Source organism: Balearica regulorum, chromosome 1 (assembly GCF_011004875.1).
Source record: "Balearica regulorum gibbericeps isolate bBalReg1 chromosome 1, bBalReg1.pri, whole genome shotgun sequence".
NCBI classification, from domain to species: Eukaryota; Metazoa; Chordata; class Aves; order Gruiformes; family Gruidae; genus Balearica; species Balearica regulorum.
Genome location: NC_046184.1, coordinates 67,197,989 through 67,216,315, shown reverse-complemented (window position 1 = coordinate 67,216,315; position 18,327 = coordinate 67,197,989). Strand labels below are relative to the sequence as shown.

The window sequence follows — 18,327 nt, the reverse complement described above, 5'->3', positions numbered from 1 at the left end:
GCCGCCTTTCGCTAGAGGTATTGCTGCGCCGCCTCGGACAGCGCCTCCTGCCTCTCCCCGCCCATTTCCTACTCTTGGGCTGCTGCCAGCGAAGCACCGGCGCCGCGCAGGTGTCGCGGAGCCCGGCTGTGGCCGCCTGCGTGCCCCCTCGTCAGCCGGGCCTCGGCACCGCAGCTGCTTTACGTCAGAGCGCCCTTCACGAGCTCCCCGCCACACCACAGCGAGTGCGGGGCTGACCCCCCCCGGCTACAGTTTCGCTCCCGTCATACTCAAGGGCAGAAAACTGGGTTATACAGCGAAAGAAAGGGTTTATTTAGGATGGAAGCACATAGTAATAAAACATAGTAATATAGAAGAGGTTTGTGTAATACACAGTCATTAGCATAGTAATAAATGCAAATACAGTAATTCCTAACTTTTAATGCTGACCTTTATACATCAATACTTTACAAACAATAGCGAGCTAAAGAGCACTCTGTCATAAAAAGGGCTACAAAATCGCCAACGGCCTCTGGACTACCAGTAGGAACTCATTGTGTGCCCATCCCGACCAGGACGTCTGGGGTGGGGGGAATATTTTTTTTTTTTTTTTTTTGGTTAAATAAGGTAAGGCCACATTTTTGCCCACGTTTGCTGATGTCCCAAGCGAAGGTGTTTCAAACCAGCAATGACAAATTTGGGAGAAGCTGTCACAGACTAGCAATGGGCAGCGCTCCAACTGGAAATGCTTGCGCATCCGTGTTTTCTGGGAACAGCCATGTTGGTTTTGCGTTAGTCAGCTGTCATGTCAACCAGGGTTTGCGTGGTAGGAATTCATTGCCCCGTGTGAGATTTAGAAAAGAGGAAGAAAAGACAAATAGATTGAGGTTCAGCTCCAGAGTCTCAGACTCAAAAGATTTGGAAGCGTCTTGTCAAACACTGGGTAAACGTACTACATTCATGGAAAAAAAAGGGAAGGTGATAAAAAGAGAGTTCCTAAGACTACAACAGTGTCTAACAAGCCAAAGTTTTGAGTCAGAACCAACCTGGAACTTTTTATTTTGATCTTCACTTTAGCTGAAAAGTTATTTTACAAGTCTGATTCTCCCAGTTGTTACTCTACCACACATGCACAGTCCCTGATTTACCCAGAAGCTGGTGCCTGTTCCTCAGGCTCCCAACACTCTTCCTGAACCACCAGCGCTCGGCTCAGGACTAACTCCCTGCTTCCAGACCTCCTAATGGTTTTTGTGGCGCTGGGGTTAAGCATCCAGCCTTGACACCAGTTACCATGTCTCCAGTCAGTCTCTTCCCGCTGTGGTTCTCATCACCCACCTTTTTCAGGTACCCCCAAACACTGGTTTCGTTTCCTGCTTCGAACACCTGCTCCAGCCCTATGGCAGAAGTGAGTGGGAAGTGAACGTTCTCCTACCCACTGTACATTCATAGGGTTTCTTGGCCGTGTGGATTTTCAAATGCACTTTAAGTGTCGAGCTCTTCCGGAAGGTTTTCCCACACTCACCACACTCATAGGGCTTGGCACCTGCATGGATTCTCAGGTGGGCCCCAAGGGCTGAGCTGTGCCTGAACATTTTTCCACATTCCTCACATTTGTAGGGTCTCTCCCCGCGGTGGATCCTCAGGTGCACATTGAGAGCTGAGCTGCGACGGAAGCTGTCCCCACACTCCACGCAGATATAGGGCCGTTCCTCAGCGTGTGTGGTCTGGTGCTTGGCCAGAGTGGAGCGGTCGCTGCACCTCCGGCCGCACTCGGCGCACTGGTAGAGGTTGGGCAGGAGGCCACTGTGGTACATGGGCAAGGCGTTCCCTCCATGGATCCGACGATGAGTGGTGAGTGCCGAGCTCTGGCTGAAGCCCTTCCCGCACACAGGGCACTTGTAGGGCTTCTCACCTGTGTGCGTTCGCATGTGGGTCACCAGCGAGGAGCTCTGCCGGAAGGTTTTCCCGCACTCAGTGCACTCGTATGGTTTCTCTCCTGTGTGGATCCTCTGATGCCGAATGATGGCTGAGCTGTCCCGGAAACGCTTCCCACACTCCTGGCACTTGTGGGGCTTCTCTCCGGTGTGGACCCTCCGGTGTATGATCAGGGAGGAGCGGTCGCTGAAGCTTTTCTCACACCGGGGGCAATTGAAGGGTTTCTCACCCTTGTGGCTTCGCTGGTGGACAATGAGATGCGAATTCTGGCTGAAGCTCTTCCCGCATTCGTTGCACTGGTAGTGTCTCTCTCCTGTGTGGGTCCGCTGGTGCCTGATCACGTTGGACCTCTGGCTGAAGGTCTTCTCACACTCGTTGCACTGGTAGGGCTTCTCACCAGTGTGGATCCGCTGGTGTTTGATGAGGTCCGAGTTGCGGGTGAAACTCTTCCCACATTCGGAGCAGCCGAAGGGTTTCTCTGCCAGGTGGATCCTCTGGTGCTGGCTCAGGTACGAGCTCCGGCTGAAGCTCTTCCCACACTCGGGACACTCGTAGGTTTTCTGTCCCACCTGCTGAATCCAAATGGCACCGTTCCCACACATGGGTGGGTCTGGCTTGTCCCCAGCAAGGATAACCTTGCTGATGTGGGCACTGCCACTGTCCTCGCACTCCCAGACTTCCATCCCACGGGGAGTTACCATTCCCTGTCTCTTTCCAAAAGACATCTCCACCTCTTTTTGTGTCTCCCGCTCCTGCTTGCAGTCCTGTCTTTGATTGGCATCCTGGAGAGCATCACCTGTGAGTTTCCTGGAGGGGAATGGATGCAGTTCAGCTCTCAGAGGACTTTCCTGATGAAGCTTGCCCTTCTGTGTATCGCCCATGGTCCTGTCACCTGCTGGAGTGAAGAGAGGAACTAGCAATGAATAATCCCCTCTGCTTCTCTGAGGGAGAAGTCCAAACAGGGCAACTGCAGAGACCTGCTGCACGTCAGCCGCCATTAGCTAACAGCGCAGGAGCTAACCTCTCAGTATCTTCTCTGGGCAGCATGAGGGCACGGAGAGCGAGGAGCGTGGGAAGGGAGTGTGACCTGAGGACGGGCGGCCACTGGGGCACAGATTGCAAAGAGGGTCCTCTGTCATAAAGTCACAGCCCTAAGGGACAAAACCTGTCACTTGCTTGTCCTCAAAGTTCCTGTGTCTAGCAAGGGTAGGGGGACATCATCACTGCTCTCCTCAACAACCCCCACCGTAGCTACTTCTCCTCCCATTGCCTAGGAATCACTGCTCTTCTTCCAGCAGTCCTATGCTTAATCAAGGAAGCAGCCAACATCACAGGAACATCCACCCTGACATGTAGACTATTTTCTTCTTCTCAGTCATAGCCCTTTTCCTTAAAAAGAAAGCCCTACATATTCTGCAGCAAATCGTATCTAGATTTTTTACTACAGAACAGATAGGCACGTGAGTGGAATGATAAACTGTTTTATTAACCAAGCATGGAAATGAACATTTAGACTTAAACATTTAGAAGCTCCTCTTTTTTTATTAGTTATATGGAGAACACACCTCAGAAATGGATGCTGGAGTGTGAAGTAAGCTGATCAGGTGGATGGCACTGCTTACAGACTTAACATCGTCCTCTTATCTGTGGGAGGTCAGAATACGAGATGAATGCAGCAGGATAAACTCCTCAGGTTTTGTTTCAGGTGATCTGCTGATTTTGGAAGACAACACCACACTAGTTGTACTGATTGCCAAAGTTTTTTTTTTATAATAGGGCTAAGAAACATTTGCAGTACAAATAAAGGTATAGCACTGGCCCAAGGCACGCATCCCAAGGCAGCGAAATGACTAATAAAACATTAAAGATACTGTCAGCATGAAAGGAAGAAAAAGCCACACTTTGGTTAGTTATGCCTTCTAACATTCTGAGTAGAGTCCTTGCTAAAAAATACACAAGATTTGATTTTGGTTTGGATAGGTTCTTTTTGAAAGGGTATTAGATTCCCCAAGATGTTTCATCTTTATCGTACCCTGCCTATGAATCTTCCTGAAAGCAGAATCTATATAGTATGGGGAGCAGAAGAGGCAGGATGAGTGCAGAGTGTGCAGCACAGTACATGCCAAATTTTCAGCATTCAGCTCTTTTCTTCCCTTCCCAGCCTGCTCTATTCAATTTCTCACCTTGTGAGCAATCTCTCTACTGTCTTGATGTTTAGCTGCTTCTGGCCACAAAGGTGTTTCTCTTCACTCCATCCAGGAGGTTAAAGCCAAGTCAGGGACTGCAGATCCTGAACAGAGGAAAGAAAACAGCTGCAATAATCATCATAGCAGCAGTGCTGTAGAGTAAGATTACAGCAGAATTAGTATTTATGAGACAAAAGCAACCAGAGGAAAATGACACCCAGAAACACCAGTCAGGGTCACCACGTGTTTTGCCCTGCACTCCGTGACACCACTGGTCAGGTCCAATATCCAGGGCCAGCTCACGCAGCAAAGAGGGGGCCAAGTACACATGCTGTGGAGAGCTGTCTGCCAGCTTGCTGCCTTCTTACCAGTGTCTGGATGTTCCTCTTGCTGCACTTCCAGACCAAAAAAATACCTCCTACTAAGCTTTATATAAGAATATATCAATTCCTCAAACCCTTTTTTTTTTTCCATCACCTTTCTTCCTAGTGAACTAAGTAAGAACATAATGTAGTTAATGCAGTTCTGTTCTGCAGGTGGATGAAAAATGCCACCTTCACAACTGGGCTGCTTTCTGCGTCTGTCTGGAGTCCTGTTTATTGCCTTTACCAAAGGAGTATTTTGCTTGGTTGCTCTCAGTGGCTCAGCCAGGCACGCACAGGTCTGGGCAAGAGAAGAGATTTTGGTCTGCTCACACATTATTGACAGAAGCAGTCCAAAGGAAGAATTTTCTGACCTGTGCTCCAGAAGAATGGCAATTAAGCTGCCTCGTTCCAGATGGAGTTTACAGGGCTGGCAATGAGCAGAAAAAAAACAGTCTCACACACATCTGTTTATGCATGAACACCGAGATGATTTAGTCAGCCAACATGCAATCCCACTTCTTGAGGATCTCTTTTTAGAGCAGAAGTACACTACGCAGGAGTGGGGGTTGTGGGATGGAAAATTAGGTCACCCATTTAGCTTTAGCACTACATTTGTGCAGTGGTATTTATACAGAGGCGTTTTAAGATGCTGAGGGCTCAGTGACATCCTAGAAATGCACAGGTTACAGAAAGAAAATGCTTAAAAACTGCACATGTGAATGCCAGCTCTGCAATGTTGCACCATTTTGGTCATGTGGATTCCCACCATGCCACTGGGAACAAGTGTAAAATTACTCATGACTGGGTGTTCATAAGAAAAAGAAAGGTAAACCAGCATATTTTCCTTTCCAAATGAGACACAATCTGAACTGGCTGCTCGGTGGGGTACCAGAGGAGGGTATTGCAATAGACGTCGGTTGCCAGACCCTCCCGAGGACAGGGGCAAGAGTTCCACACCTGCATAATGCCACCGCAATAAAAGGAGGCCCCTGATAAAATGGAGACGTGACATTTTCTTGGCTCTGCCTCAGCGTGGAGTCACATCCTTCCTGCTCCCCGCTGCCTCCTCCATGGTGGATTCGGTGGGTATGACCACGTCGGGAGAGGGTGTTTCCACTCCTCCTGGCAGCAGGCAGCGGCTGCAGGCTGTGATCCCGGGTCAGAGACAGGGAGGCCAAGGTCTCCCTCCTCATACATCTCCCATCCACCTACGAGGCAGTGCTGCTCTGCAGGTCAGCCTGACCCTGCTGAACCATCCTCCTGATGTTAGCAGGAGAGAAACATCCTTCTGGTTCAGTCCTTTCCTGCTGTCGTTCGAGAGCTGCTGCGAGCGCATGGTCAACATGCACCCTAAAATGGTGGGTGAGCACCAACAGAAGGCAGAAAACGGATGAAGGAGACAGCTGTATGTTGTGCAGAGCCAGGCAGGTTGTGGGATATGTCAGAAAAGCATGTTGTGCAATATGTAGTAAAGATCTGTCCCTAAACAAGAAAGGAAACTGAAACACCAGCAAGCACCAGACAGGGACAAGGTGCCAGTCTCCAGAGCAGCCATGTTTGGACATGGCTGAGTCCCCAAGCAGTGTTCTGGCTGATGAGGTAACCTGGTCCTTACGAGGCCAAATGCAGAATGAGGGAAGTGACCTGTAGCATGGGGAGCTGATGGGCCGCACCGAGCTCCTGTGATGACAGACAGAGAGGCCCCAAAGGGGTTGCCCCATGAAGGACATGGCTGGCCGGGGAGGGGAGCGAGCCACCACTGAGACCACAAGCCTCAGGGAGGCAGGAGAGGCATGGAGAACAGAGAGCTGCAGTGGGTGTCAACCTGGGGAAACCACACATCCTCCATGGAGATCTTCTCCAAGTTTGGACCCAGCGGCAGAGCGAGGAGGAGGGCAGACCCCACTGCTGCAGGAGGTGGCCTGTACACAAACTCAGCCTCACGCAGGCGGCCGCTGCTGCCTTCCCCAACTTAAACCCAGCACACTGCCTGGCGACGGGGCAGGAGGGGAGGCGGGGAAGGGGGGGCATTGGAGGGAAGAACGGTGGGAACAGAGGTGTCTGTGACACCACCAGCCTCCCCCAGCTCCCCTGGGAGAATCCGGAGGGGCAGGAGGAGGACGCAGGCAGGTGGGCAAAGCAGCGGAGATGACTTCTCCGGCAGCGCAGGGAGCCCCAGGCTGTTACAGACACCACTCACAGTGTGATGTCGGCCACGTGGGCTTGTCTGGTTTTGTCTGGTAAGTAGGAATCGTCCCTCCCTCAAGCCAAGTTGTGAGGAAGGGCGGCCAACCAGTCTGCTTTTTACCCTTCTCCATCACTCCTCAGCAATTTGGGGGTGAGAGGAAGAGATGGGAGCACCTTCGAATGCCTCAGGTGCAAAGATCTCAGGTGCTTAAAATGTTGCTGATCTTCACCCACTGGAGCTAGTATTTTATTCATCAAGGAGGGCCAGAGAGTAACCAAGGAGCCGGGGATGAGGACTTGGAGCTGGACACAGTGGGCAGAGGCTGGAGCAGACATGGAGACTGGAGATGGGATGATGGGGACAGCTGGGTGCATAAACCAGACACAAGCACAAAGGCAGAGATCTAGACTTGACCCACAAGGCCAGACGGGAAGAGCTGGCCAGGTGAAGTGACAGGGGAGGCAGGAGAAGGAGGTCTGAGAGAGGACCTTGGTTGAAGACAAACAGAAAGGGATACAGTTGGAAAAAACAGATAGAAAGGCCAGGCTCCTCTGGCCACATCCTAGCAGGAGTGGCCCCCAGCCTCCTTGTTCCCCTGCTTTCTGCAAACCCCCCCACAGTCACCTGGCAAAGTGTGATGCTCTCCTCTCCTACTGCCTCGCTGTCCTCTCAGGGGAAAAGTTATACGCTTGCTTTGATCCTGCTGCATCTACAGACACACAGGTGTTAATAAGATGGCATAGATGTTAATAAGATATAGGCCATGAGGAAGTTTTGAAGTTTGTTATTACCAAAAGAAAAGAAAAAAAAAAAAAGACAACATCATAGGTTAAGAGACTGTTACAGAGGCTGCAAAGTCAAACTTGGAACATGCCTGAATCACAGTCATTTTGCAACCTTAGATTTGTTCCCCCTGTGCATGGACATAGTAACCCAGCACTTTAATTACCTGGCTTCACTGTTTTAACATGAGTTTTGGCTTCTTTAGTCTCTGAATGGACACTACCTTTCTAACAAGCAGCTATTCAGTATGTTATGTCACCCTTATAGGTCAGTGTTTGACTCTCCAATTTATTTGAACTCCCATTTGAACTCTGCTATAGACAGAATGACTCATTTCCTCATTAACTTTTTACATGCTCTACGTTTTAGAGCTTCACAGCTATTAATTGGTTTATAGTGATTTTGCAAATGGCAAAGTGAGGGCAGAGAGGGATTAAAGTCAAAAAACATCCACTGCTTTTAGAATCTCAGTTTGAGATATCTCAACCCTGGCCTCTCAGGGTACATATGCTAATGTAGCACTTACTTGCCATATAAAATACACCACATGCAGACTCCAAAACTGCAAGAGAGCTCAGCCTTCTTATAAAAGGTAACCCACAAGGTAAGGAAAATGCCATTAATAACATGCTAAGAAACCTGGTACTTGCCTAGCATCTCACAGGATACTCTGTGGTGTAGCCAGGAATAAAACCTACTTCTTGGAAGTATATCCACAAAACTATCCTTGCCCTTCCAGCATCTTCCTGACTCATTCTTCCATACACCTTCCAAGCTGTGGGAAATGAGGCAGATGTCTTGAATATAGTAAGTGCCTAACCTGGGAAACTGATTCCCTGCCAGAGCAGGTCCGGTCTCTACAGTGAAGGAGCTGCCAAGTCTTTAGGAAAGAAGAGTAGGTTGCTGTGTCCTTAAAGAATATATAAAAAGCATATGCAAGAAGACATGAAATTAAAGTTGCACATGAAGCTTTTATTTAGGCACATTTAACCTCCAAAGGTTTGATTTTGCAAGCTTTCATAATGTTCTTTACAGGGAAGAACTGTCTTTAAGTTTTGCATTAAGTTCAGTGAATGCTTGGACCATTGTAAAGGCATACACACGTCCACTGGGACACGCTCCATTAACTCAAGGGGTCTGGACCCACTTACCCAGAGGAAGAGAATTTGCAGAGGCTAAAATCTTGGAACGAAACAGCCTCCTTGCTCCAGCCCTGACAGCACAGCTACATGCCCAGTTTCAGCAATGACTTCTAAGACATTTCTCCTAGTTCAAGATTTGAATCTCCAGAGCTTTGGTGAAGGTCCCTCAGCCACGTACTGTCCCCAAAATACTACACCCCTTTCGACATGGGTGGAGCACGTTTTCCTCAGGTCTAGACAGCCCATCTTGAGCCTGTTACTGCATTTCCCATGTGTTGGATCCTGCACCCAGAGAAAGCAACAGAGATCTGGGTTCAGCCCTCCAGCTCTTCTGAGTGTGCCATTGTTAGCATTTCCTTCTCCTCTGACTCCCTGCATTTTATTTTTCACCAGTGTTCTTGGGTTGGGGCTGCACAGCCAGCCCTTGGGGCGGGAAGGCACAGCAGCCAGGAACGCCACTCTCTGACCAAGAGTACCGCCGGTTCTTCAGGTCCCTCCAGGCTGCCCGCCACGCCAGCACTGCTTGCCTCCTTCGTGCGCTGTATGGCTGCCAGAACCCCCTGGTCCGGAGACTGGACGAGTACGAAAACCATGGAGTCATTCCTGAGGGTAAAGCCGACTGTGACTGCCAAGGGCAGGCAGATGGATGGGGGTCCTGCATGGCCAGCACTGGACCTGATCACTGGGAGGGGATAGAGACAGGAGCTGGTGGGGGAAAGGGGTGGGTAGGAATCCTGCAGTGAGGAGAAGATATCTGCTTATGAGCATCCTCTCTCACACCTGATTGCATCCACGTGTCCCTAGGATCAGCCTCCTGTCACACCTTGGGTCACGGAGATGACCAAGGAGCAGTAGAGTTTCTCACCGAGGTTCAGGGAGGCACCAAATGGCATGGGGGTTTTCATGGCTAGATGTCATTCAACAGTGAGGTTATTGCTGAGGGCTCGTGGGACCCCAGGACTGGAGTTTATCACTGAGTCTGTGTCTTTATTTGCGTCTTTCTAGGGCCCATATGCTCTGAACTGCCAGGAACTCCTTTCTTTCCCGATTTCTGCACCTTTTCTTTTTATCGCTGTACTACGAAAAGGTATTTCATTAAGGTGAGTCATTTAGCTATTTCCTGAAGACCATGGTGTGCTCTGGGTAATGATCAGGGAAAAGGGAGAGCCCTGAAATGAGAAAGTGGGAAAACAGGAGGCTAAAAGACAGGGAAGACAGGAGAGCCATGGGCAGCCACCTTCCAGGGGCACTCACACCAAGCTGACTAGCTTACACAGATGGCACCTGCAGCCACTTGCCAAAAAGGAGACTTTGTGGAAAGTATTCTTGAAGAAAATGAACCTTTGAGGACCACCTCAGCCCTTATCTCCAGCTCTCATTCCCCACCATGTCGAGACAATCTGGGTTACTGCAGGAGAAAGGGTGATTCATGCAGGCTAGAAGAGGAGAGTAAAGAGGAGGACAACTGGGAGTCATGAGAAGAGACTTATGGGGAGACTTGACAAGGAAAGAAGGTTTCTTTCCTTTCCTGGGCTCATCTTTGTTAGGGAGTGGGAAAGATGGGATCGTGCAGCGAGTGCTAACCCCACAGAACAGGGGGGTGGCTAGGTGCCTGCTCCTGAAGCCCACTGCCACTATAGAGCTGTGTTTTCTGCTCCACAGAGGACTGCATGCCCAGGAGAGACCAAAGCTGAGCTGGGCAGCACACGAGCCTTCAATGACATGACCACGAGCAGTGATGCCATGTTGTCTGGCATCTTCAGTCCCCAGTCCCTTTTTCCCACATCTCCCACAACTGCCCAGCTGGCCCACTCCATCCCTGACACAGAGGTAGCTGTGCTCCCCACCTCCTTACCTGAGCCGAGGAACATGCAACTAAATCCTTCTGACCCACGTGCCACAGAGATGACAGCCAGTGGCCAGCAGCAAGGACAGCTGCCCACCAGTGACATCCAGGATCTCCTCCTGAGGCTAAAAGACACCCATGTGCAGAGTTCACTGCAGATACTTCAGCAGTTGTTGACCATGGGGAAGGCAGTGGGGGAGGAAGAGTTGCAGGCTGCTGCCCTGAAGCTGCTGGTGGCCCTGAACAATGCAAGTGTGTCTCAGTGGGCAACCAGCACTGATACAGGGCACGGAAGACAGAAGTGAGCAACAAAGGAGGATTGGCCATTGTGACTCTTCTATATGGTGTCGAGTCAGACACGGTGTCTCAGGGACGTATGGGAAGATGGAAACAGGAGAAGGAGTCCTCCTTCCTAGGCCTGAGGCATCATCAAGGTTGACAGTGCTTCCCCAGGCCAACAGTGTGGGAACCAAGGGGAAAAGCCATCTTTTCCAAGTGCATGGGCTTCAAAGAGAGGTTAACCTCTTGGCAATAACTGTATTAAAGAGATACTATCCTCTCCTATGCAAACTGTTCACTTGTTTAATTTCGGAGATGGCTATTCTTGAACAAGGCAAGATGGAAAAATAATTAATTTTTCCTGCTTGGGGTTATACCACCACCACTAGCTCTCTGTCCTGGACAGAGAGATGGGGTTTGTTGTGTCATTCAATGAATGTCACGGGAGAACACCAGCCTTTCTTCATCAAGTATAGGTGTTTCTGCACAGAAGCATGAAGGGAACAATCTTCTTTGGAAATATGTGTGTGAATATATAGACTTACATACACGAGGGGTGCGCTTTAAATAAGGCCGTATCCTGCAAGGGAACTGCTGGGCTAGCGTTCTCCTCATATTGGTGTTTGCACGATTGTCATCTACTTCTGAAATAGATGCTATGAAACACATGGGATAAATACTCATATTAAGAATCTCCTCTTGTCTCTCTCAGAAAATCAGAGAGCCTGATTATGGGAAGTGCTGTTCCTTTTATAAACACTAGATATACCTGTAAGTAAAGCCATGTGAAGCCATCTGGAGCCAGCACTTACGGCTAAAAGCAGAGTGGAAACTCTGTTTTTCTGCATCTCCATTCAGAATGAGTTTAGAGCTACCTCAAACCTACTCTAAAATCCAGTGGTTGGTTTCGCCTTTTAAGAGACGCCCATTAAAATGAGAATCCTCTATTCGCCCTTCCTCCCACAGGCCTGTAATCTGTTCCACTGAGGGCTACGAGGAGGAAGGGGCCAAAGGCAGCTCTCCCTGGGGATGCCCCACACCAAGCACATTCCCATGGAGAGGGTCGGGGATGTCTGCATTCCCTTTACTCTGCCTAAGTGACACAAACACAGCTGAGTGAAATATAGGCTCTGCCTCTATCACTTGAAGCAGAGCTCCTCAGAAGAAGATCTCAAAATTACAGGTCCTCCGTTTGTCCTTGGAAGCGTAACCCTTCCCGAGGATGAAGGCAGGTCACGCACGGGAAACGTGCAAGCCCTTGAACAAGAGTGCTTGCTCGCTTTCATGGAGGACTGCCCAACGCATCGTCCTTACTTGGTGGGATGCCAGCCCTGGCCTCACCCCGGCACACCACCTCCTGTGCTTCTCCCTAGGAAGAGCCCAAAGCTGCCGGATTCCTGCCAGAGGCACCAGGGCTTGTGTCCCCTCTGGCTGCCCGGTCGTTGACAGCTCCTGCCGGGGCAGTTCTCACAGCAGCCTGGCTTGCCATCCCCGCCCTCGTGTCCTGGCTGGCAGCCCACGTGTGGGTCGGTACACACGTGGGGTTGCTAGATTTGGCCTCAGCCAGCCCAACGCTAGAGATTTCCTAATCAGACGGCTCCGGCCAGGCCCTCCACGATGCAACGGCACCGTGCTACGGTCCCGGCATGGACGGTGGGGGGGGGGGGCGGGGACTGAAGGCCGCGGAGAGTCGCTCACTCCCGCAGCGACCGCCCGCTCCTCCCCGGCCGTACCCGCACGCTACGGGCGCGGTCCCCCGCCACCAGCCCGGCGGCCGGCCCCGACCGAGCGCCGCCGTCCCGCGGGGTCACCGCCCGCCCCGCTTCCCTGGGCTCCTCGACAACGTCACGTCGTTTCCCACCGCGGCGGCCGCCTCAGAGCCCCCGCGCTCCCGGCCCGTTACTTCGCTGGGCTCCGCTCGCCCGGCCCGGCCCCCTCGACCCCCGCCCCGGCGCCGCCCCGCTTTTGTTGCGGCGGGCGCGGAGGAGCCGCTCTTCCCCCGCCGGACTTACCGGGGCCCGGGCCATGTGCGCGGCGGAGGCGGCGGCGGCGGGCCGAGGCGAGGGCACCGGCTGCGGGGCCGAGGGGAGGCGGGGGGCGGTGGCGAGGCCGGGCGGCGGCGCTGCGGGGCCGCCGTGCGAGGGGCGGCGCGGCGCGCTCCGCTCGGCTCCGCTCGCTGGTGTTAACCCTTGTCTGCGCCGGGCGCGGCCCCGCCGCCTCCGCCGGGGCTGTGGAGGGGTTTCCCCGGGGCGGCGGGGGCGGCGCGGCGCTGCCCCGTGCTCCGCGCAGGGCCGCCGGTGGAAAGGAGGCTGGCTCTCGCCACGATGCGAGAGGGCGGCGGGGGAGCGGAGACCCGCCTCCGGGAGCCGGGGGGGGGGGGGCTGCGGAGCACGGCCAGGTCAGCGGGGTCACCGTCAGCCTCGGCGCTCGGGGATCCTCCCGGGAGGACCTGGCAAGGCCCGCGAAGGGACGTGGCTGGGCGCGAGTGGAAGAGGGGCCGCGGCGTGGGTTTGCAACCTGTTAGGCACAAGGGGCTCTCCAGAGGCGAGAGCCTTGTCAGCTCCGTGCTGGCAGAGCTCGGGTCACATCTCATACCTGTCCAGACATGCTGCAGTCAACAAGAAGGCACAAGTCGCAGGGAACCGTGCCCCCCTGAATTTTCCTCCTTGTCCATGTTTCCCAGCACGGGGTATGTTTTACCGTGCCTGCAAAGGCCCTGGCAGGTGGGGAAGCATCAACGCTACAGCTAAACCCCAGAGCTGCTTTCTGTCACAAACTCTTGGTTTGTGACATACTTGGGCAGTATTTTCTTCCTTGGGGACGCTTTTCTTCACGTGAGTAGAGGCTTCACTCTGCTGCTGCGCCTGAAGGTTTTCTGACATGCTGGTGCCCACAGCATCTTCTGCTATTTGGGTACAGCAAAATACATCCCAAGGCATGCACGCATACAGCTTATGCCACAGGAGAGCATCCATCCATCCATCCCAGGCAAAAGTTACCTGTTACTGTACATCCTGCAAGTGTTGCTGATGCACAGGCGTTTAGCCGGGTATTTTTTCCCCCGAGGAATGCAGGAATGGCTGTTCCCTTTGAATGAGATGCCGCAGTAATTAAGGGGCTGAGGTATGTGGCAATGGGTTTCTACTGAAATATTTTCTATGGGCTTTTGAGAAGAGCGGTGGGAAAGTGTTTACCCAGCCCTCCACGCATGCAGCTGAAGAAAAAGTTTATCATTTTTCAGGGGGCAACTGACTTCTTAGTGGCCCATGGATGGTCCTCTGACTCCAGCAGAAGTCTCCTGATCTTGGGCGATAGAAAAGCACTAATCACACAAACAGAGAACAACAATGACATGCCCCATAGGTGATTTCGAGAAAATTAAGTTTATAATTTAGGCACCGGGTAAATACTGGGCCATTTCCTTATTTCTAATTACCCTCAGCAACACTGAAGAGGATTGTTGTCTCCACTTTAACAAGAGCCCAACTGTCTTCCCTTCCCACCTGGGGATAGCAACTTTTCCAAAGGCAGAGAGAGCAAGGTTATTCCTAAATACAAAGTCTGGCGTGAGCAGTGTGGTTGCTGACTCTAAAGGTGTTAAACAGACACGGAGCTTGAGCAAATCTAGACTTTGCAGCCTTGCCTTTCCAGAGGGAAGGACTTTGCACAGATCACACAATCTTTCTCGTGAGCTCTGCCCCAGTTCCCTCCACCTTTCTGTTGAAGACGACACTGTCTTGCAGGGTAGGCAAGTAAAATTAATACCACGGGTAGGGAAAACCGAAGTGGTTGTGCAAAAAGTCCAGCTACCAGAGCATAGGTCCAAATAAGTGAGAGGTGAAGGAGAGAATAGGAGGCATTTCTGATGGACAGGCAGAGCGAGATCTCCTCTGCCTTTTATTGTAGAGTGCTGCGAAAGGCCACATGCAGCACAGCTCTGATAACAAACTCAAAGGGACATGGGAAAAATCTGTTTCGACAACAGTTTGTGTCAAAAGCAAATTATGAACGAACTAAATTGTCACTTATTACTTTGTGCTAATCAGTATTCCACAGTAAGAGCGTTGGTATTATCAGCGTTTGCCATGTGATTTATGAGCCCAAGCCCAGTTGTCACCTATGGCCTCTGCTGCAATCTGCCACCCTGTCTACGTTTTTGCCTTTCACTGGCATGCTGGTTTTGCCTCCTGAGAGCATACCACAGCGAGTATCCTGTACCTGACTGGCTTGCGTCTTAAATAGAACTGTCAGCTGAATTTTCAAAGTAGTACCAGGGCGTTAGCTAAATGTCCTTGAATAGTTTAAACACCACTCAGAAAACCTCCATTTTTAAACTCAAAATAAGGACCTGATGGTCCTGCCTCTTACTATTCACTCATTGCCCCAGTGTGCCCTCTAAACCTGATTTCATACTGAATCAATTGCACCCTTTTTTTGGCAGCTATATCTTCAGCAGCCCGGCATAGCAGGCACCTTCCACAGACATTATCCATATGATACAAGTAATGCTGCAAGCATACATCAAAGCAGAAATTGTGAAAATACGAGTCATCCTGCTCACTAGCTCCATGAAACCCCACCTTTTTCCCCATAGATGCTGCAGTCTACAAATGAATGTTAAGACCCACCAAACTCACTCCGTAATAAGAAATTTCGCCACTCATTTGGGCAGAAGAATGCCTCCACATCTTTTCAACACAATTTCCAACAGCAGTCTCATGGGGGGCACATAACCAGAGGTTCCATCAGAGTGCAGCCCAACAAAGCAGGTTTCATGACATCTTTATGACTCTTTTGCTGTTCTGTCCCCTGTACGGTTAACAGCTGGTTGCACCAGGCAGAGATTTTCTTCACTGGGGATTCAAGAGCAGCTACCGTCGCGTTTTCTCCATGTGCCATTTATGGAAGCTTTTCTAGGGGTTTAATTATCTCTGCTTTCTCTAACTCCTTCCTGTGCACTGTGAGAAACCTGTGGCCAAAAAAAAAGTGGAGTTCACCATCAGACAACAGAAAATGGCTTTTCTGAGCCACATTACCTCTCATTCCTGCTACCTTTATCACAAATAAAGTCTTACAATATTTTTTCTGAAACTGAGGGCAAGGGCTATTAATTCCAGATAAAAGTGTATATCACACATCAACTTTCACTGATTTTCTGTCTGCCATAAGGTTAATAGCAACAGCAACTGCATTACACTATATAATAATGAAAAAAAAAAAAAAAGGAAACATTACACATTCCAATTTAAATGTAAAGGAAACTGCAATCAATGAAAAAGGTTAACAAGCCTTGCTTTGCTTCTTTGTGACTGTACAAAAATGTCCGGCCTCCTCAGACTGTATTGCACAGTCTCGCCATACTAGTCCTCCCCTCATTTTCTTTTTCTTTTTAATATCAGTGGCAATAGGGCCACTATTTTCTTGTTTCCTTGATGGTTATGATTGTTGGGAGTCTCATGCATCTTAAGAGCACATTCCTTCAGTCAAGGACTCAAGTCCTTAAAAAAATCCTAGCCCACTATATATTAGAAAGGAATATCTTAAATAACTCTGAAAACTCAAACATGAAACCAGAATCAACAATTCCCAGTTCAGTGAGTCAAATTCAATTTTCTTTTTTTTTTTTTTTTTTGTCAATATTCTGAAACAACTGTTAAAGTTTTTCAGAGCAGATTCAAGTTGAGTCAATTATTCCAGCTGCCTCTGAAATGAACAGGTTTGTGGCTAAAGCTGGCTACAGTCGGCTGGAAATCTTAATTACTTGTTTTCCCATTAGGCACAGCCTTTCAAAGCAAACAAGATCTGACTTTGTAATTGCAGGTATGTTACTTGAGAGATTTTCAGAAAACCAAGAGATACATGGAAGAAACAACAAGAAACTGGTTTCTTTGCAGGTAACTTTTAAAGAAAACGAAGCATTCAACCGTTCTGAAATACACTGTAAAAAGTCTCCCAAAGACCTTATTCTGCTCCCAGATCAATGCTTTACTGGGAGAAAGTCAGGTTTATTTTTCCATAATCTTAAAATAAACAAGCTTGTTTCTCCTAACTTCTATTTGTGTGGCTGAGGAGCCTCAATAATTTCACAAGTATTAGAAAAGTAAATCTCTGACTTGTCTATGAGGCATTCATATTCTGCTGCTCGGTGACCATGGATCCCTGATTTTACAGGTGTCAGCAGCCAACCAGGCAGCAGTTCCTCCTAGTAACACCTGCATGGATGACTCTGAAGTCATGCAAGTGGGAGAAAATGGTGCTGAAAGGCAGCCTGTTGACACAAAAGCAGTAAACCCGAAGACCTGTGATTTATATTTGTGTATAACTGCAACCTGCAAAATTTTTTTTGTCTTCTTTAATTTTAAGATGCAGATGAAAAGGCGTGAGTCCAGGTCTCAAATGCAATGGTCCATCTAGTCCAGCACGTTGTCAGTGGCCAGTGGGCTGTAGGAGGAATACAACGCACACAGCTACATGCTGTAAGTCTCCTAAAGGAGACATTAAGAGGAACATTAAGTGGAAGAGGGCAGTAGGGAACAGGGAAAAGAGATTCTTTCTTTTGGAGTATTCACGTCTGTGAGGTGCAGCTGTCCTAAAAAAGCTTAGAAACAACCAACAAGCAGGCAGGGCAGAGTTCCAGAGGCCCCAAATGGAGGTGTGATGGGTACCCTCAGCATTGCAACATAACCACTCCAAAGCTAAGGAAGAGAAGCCACAAGATGGAACGGGGAGTTGAACAGTCTGCTGGAGTTTCACATCTTAACACGGCAAAAAAATTATTAATCTCCATATTGCTCTGGTACAACACAGTGGCCATGGAGTTCATCTCTCAGCACTATCAAACAAAGGTACTCTTTGAGTGTATTTCCCCAAAATACAGTCTGGTACAAATGGACACAGTTCTTTGCTCTGTGGAAGTTCTCCAAAGTGAAATAAGATCAGAGATGCTGCTGAAGTCTCACCAGGTTCAATACACACTTGGCATTCAATTTTTTGACAATGATAATCCCCACCAAATTCCTTCTGCCCCCCCATCCAGAAAAACTGACCCTTTCTCACCTGAACATCACCTCTGCATGAGCTGCTTTTACTGGTACATGAAAACAGGCGCTATAAACAGAGCCACCATTCAGTCACAGCCAAAGATGAGACAGCAAGCTCTGGCTAAATTTAAATATATTCCCAGCGTTACAGTAAGCAGACTGTTTACTAGGACTTTTGTACCCTAACACCTTGCCACAGAATCCAAAACATTGGTCCCGTTATTTTACCAAGATGACATCTTGTGTGTGCTGTACAGAACCCAACTCAGCTCCTACTTGCTCCTTCCAGAGCTTGCCTACCCACCATGTCTGCTTGTTTCAACAACCCCCAGCAGTGCCTCGTCTTTCCATGAGAGCTGGGTCGGTCCCTTGAGCTGTGTGAGCAGATGTGGGAGCCCTGGAGGTGGGAACGGCCAGTGAAGGCAAGAGGAGCCAGAAGGGGTGAAACGGGTGATGGCTGTGCAGATGGAGTGTGGTTGGGGTTGGGGTGGCTAGGCAACCACCACCCTCTTCTGGGCAGGGGAGACCAACGTGGCATGGGCTTTCCCTACAACAGGCAGTAGGAGCAGCAGAGGGTACCCAGA

The 18,327-nt window shown here is 50.0% G+C and overlaps 1 protein-coding gene and 1 long non-coding RNA gene across 10 annotated transcripts; one reads left to right on the top strand and one right to left on the bottom strand.

The window, feature by feature from the left end:
- Positions 1 to 303: 303 nt before the first annotated feature.
- LOC104637923 (uncharacterized) lies at positions 304 to 12,860 on the bottom strand. 9 transcript variants are annotated; one of them, XM_075756346.1, is made up of 5 exons: positions 12,716 to 12,854; positions 7,278 to 7,362; positions 4,098 to 4,204; positions 3,480 to 3,627; positions 304 to 2,809 (listed from the first exon to the last, which is right to left on the bottom strand). In XM_075756346.1, exon 5 carries the CDS (start codon positions 2,793 to 2,795, stop codon positions 1,374 to 1,376), a length of 1,422 nt encoding a protein of 473 aa, XP_075612461.1. In that variant the 5' UTR covers positions 2,796 to 2,809; positions 3,480 to 3,627; positions 4,098 to 4,204; positions 7,278 to 7,362; positions 12,716 to 12,854; the 3' UTR covers positions 304 to 1,373. The 9 variants fall into 9 exon arrangements, with proteins under 9 accessions (XP_075612461.1, XP_075612493.1, XP_075612451.1 ...); XM_075756378.1 differs by having other exon boundaries at positions 3,480 to 3,558; XM_075756336.1 differs by lacking the exon at positions 7,278 to 7,362 and having other exon boundaries at positions 12,716 to 12,860.
- Positions 12,861 to 12,973: 113 nt separating this feature from the next.
- On the top strand, positions 12,974 to 18,124 carry LOC142602336 (uncharacterized). Its single transcript, XR_012836056.1, has 3 exons — positions 12,974 to 13,101; positions 16,524 to 16,597; positions 16,875 to 18,124. It is a non-coding gene; the product is annotated as an uncharacterized LOC142602336 (long non-coding RNA).
- The last annotated feature ends 203 nt before the right edge of the window (positions 18,125 to 18,327 follow it).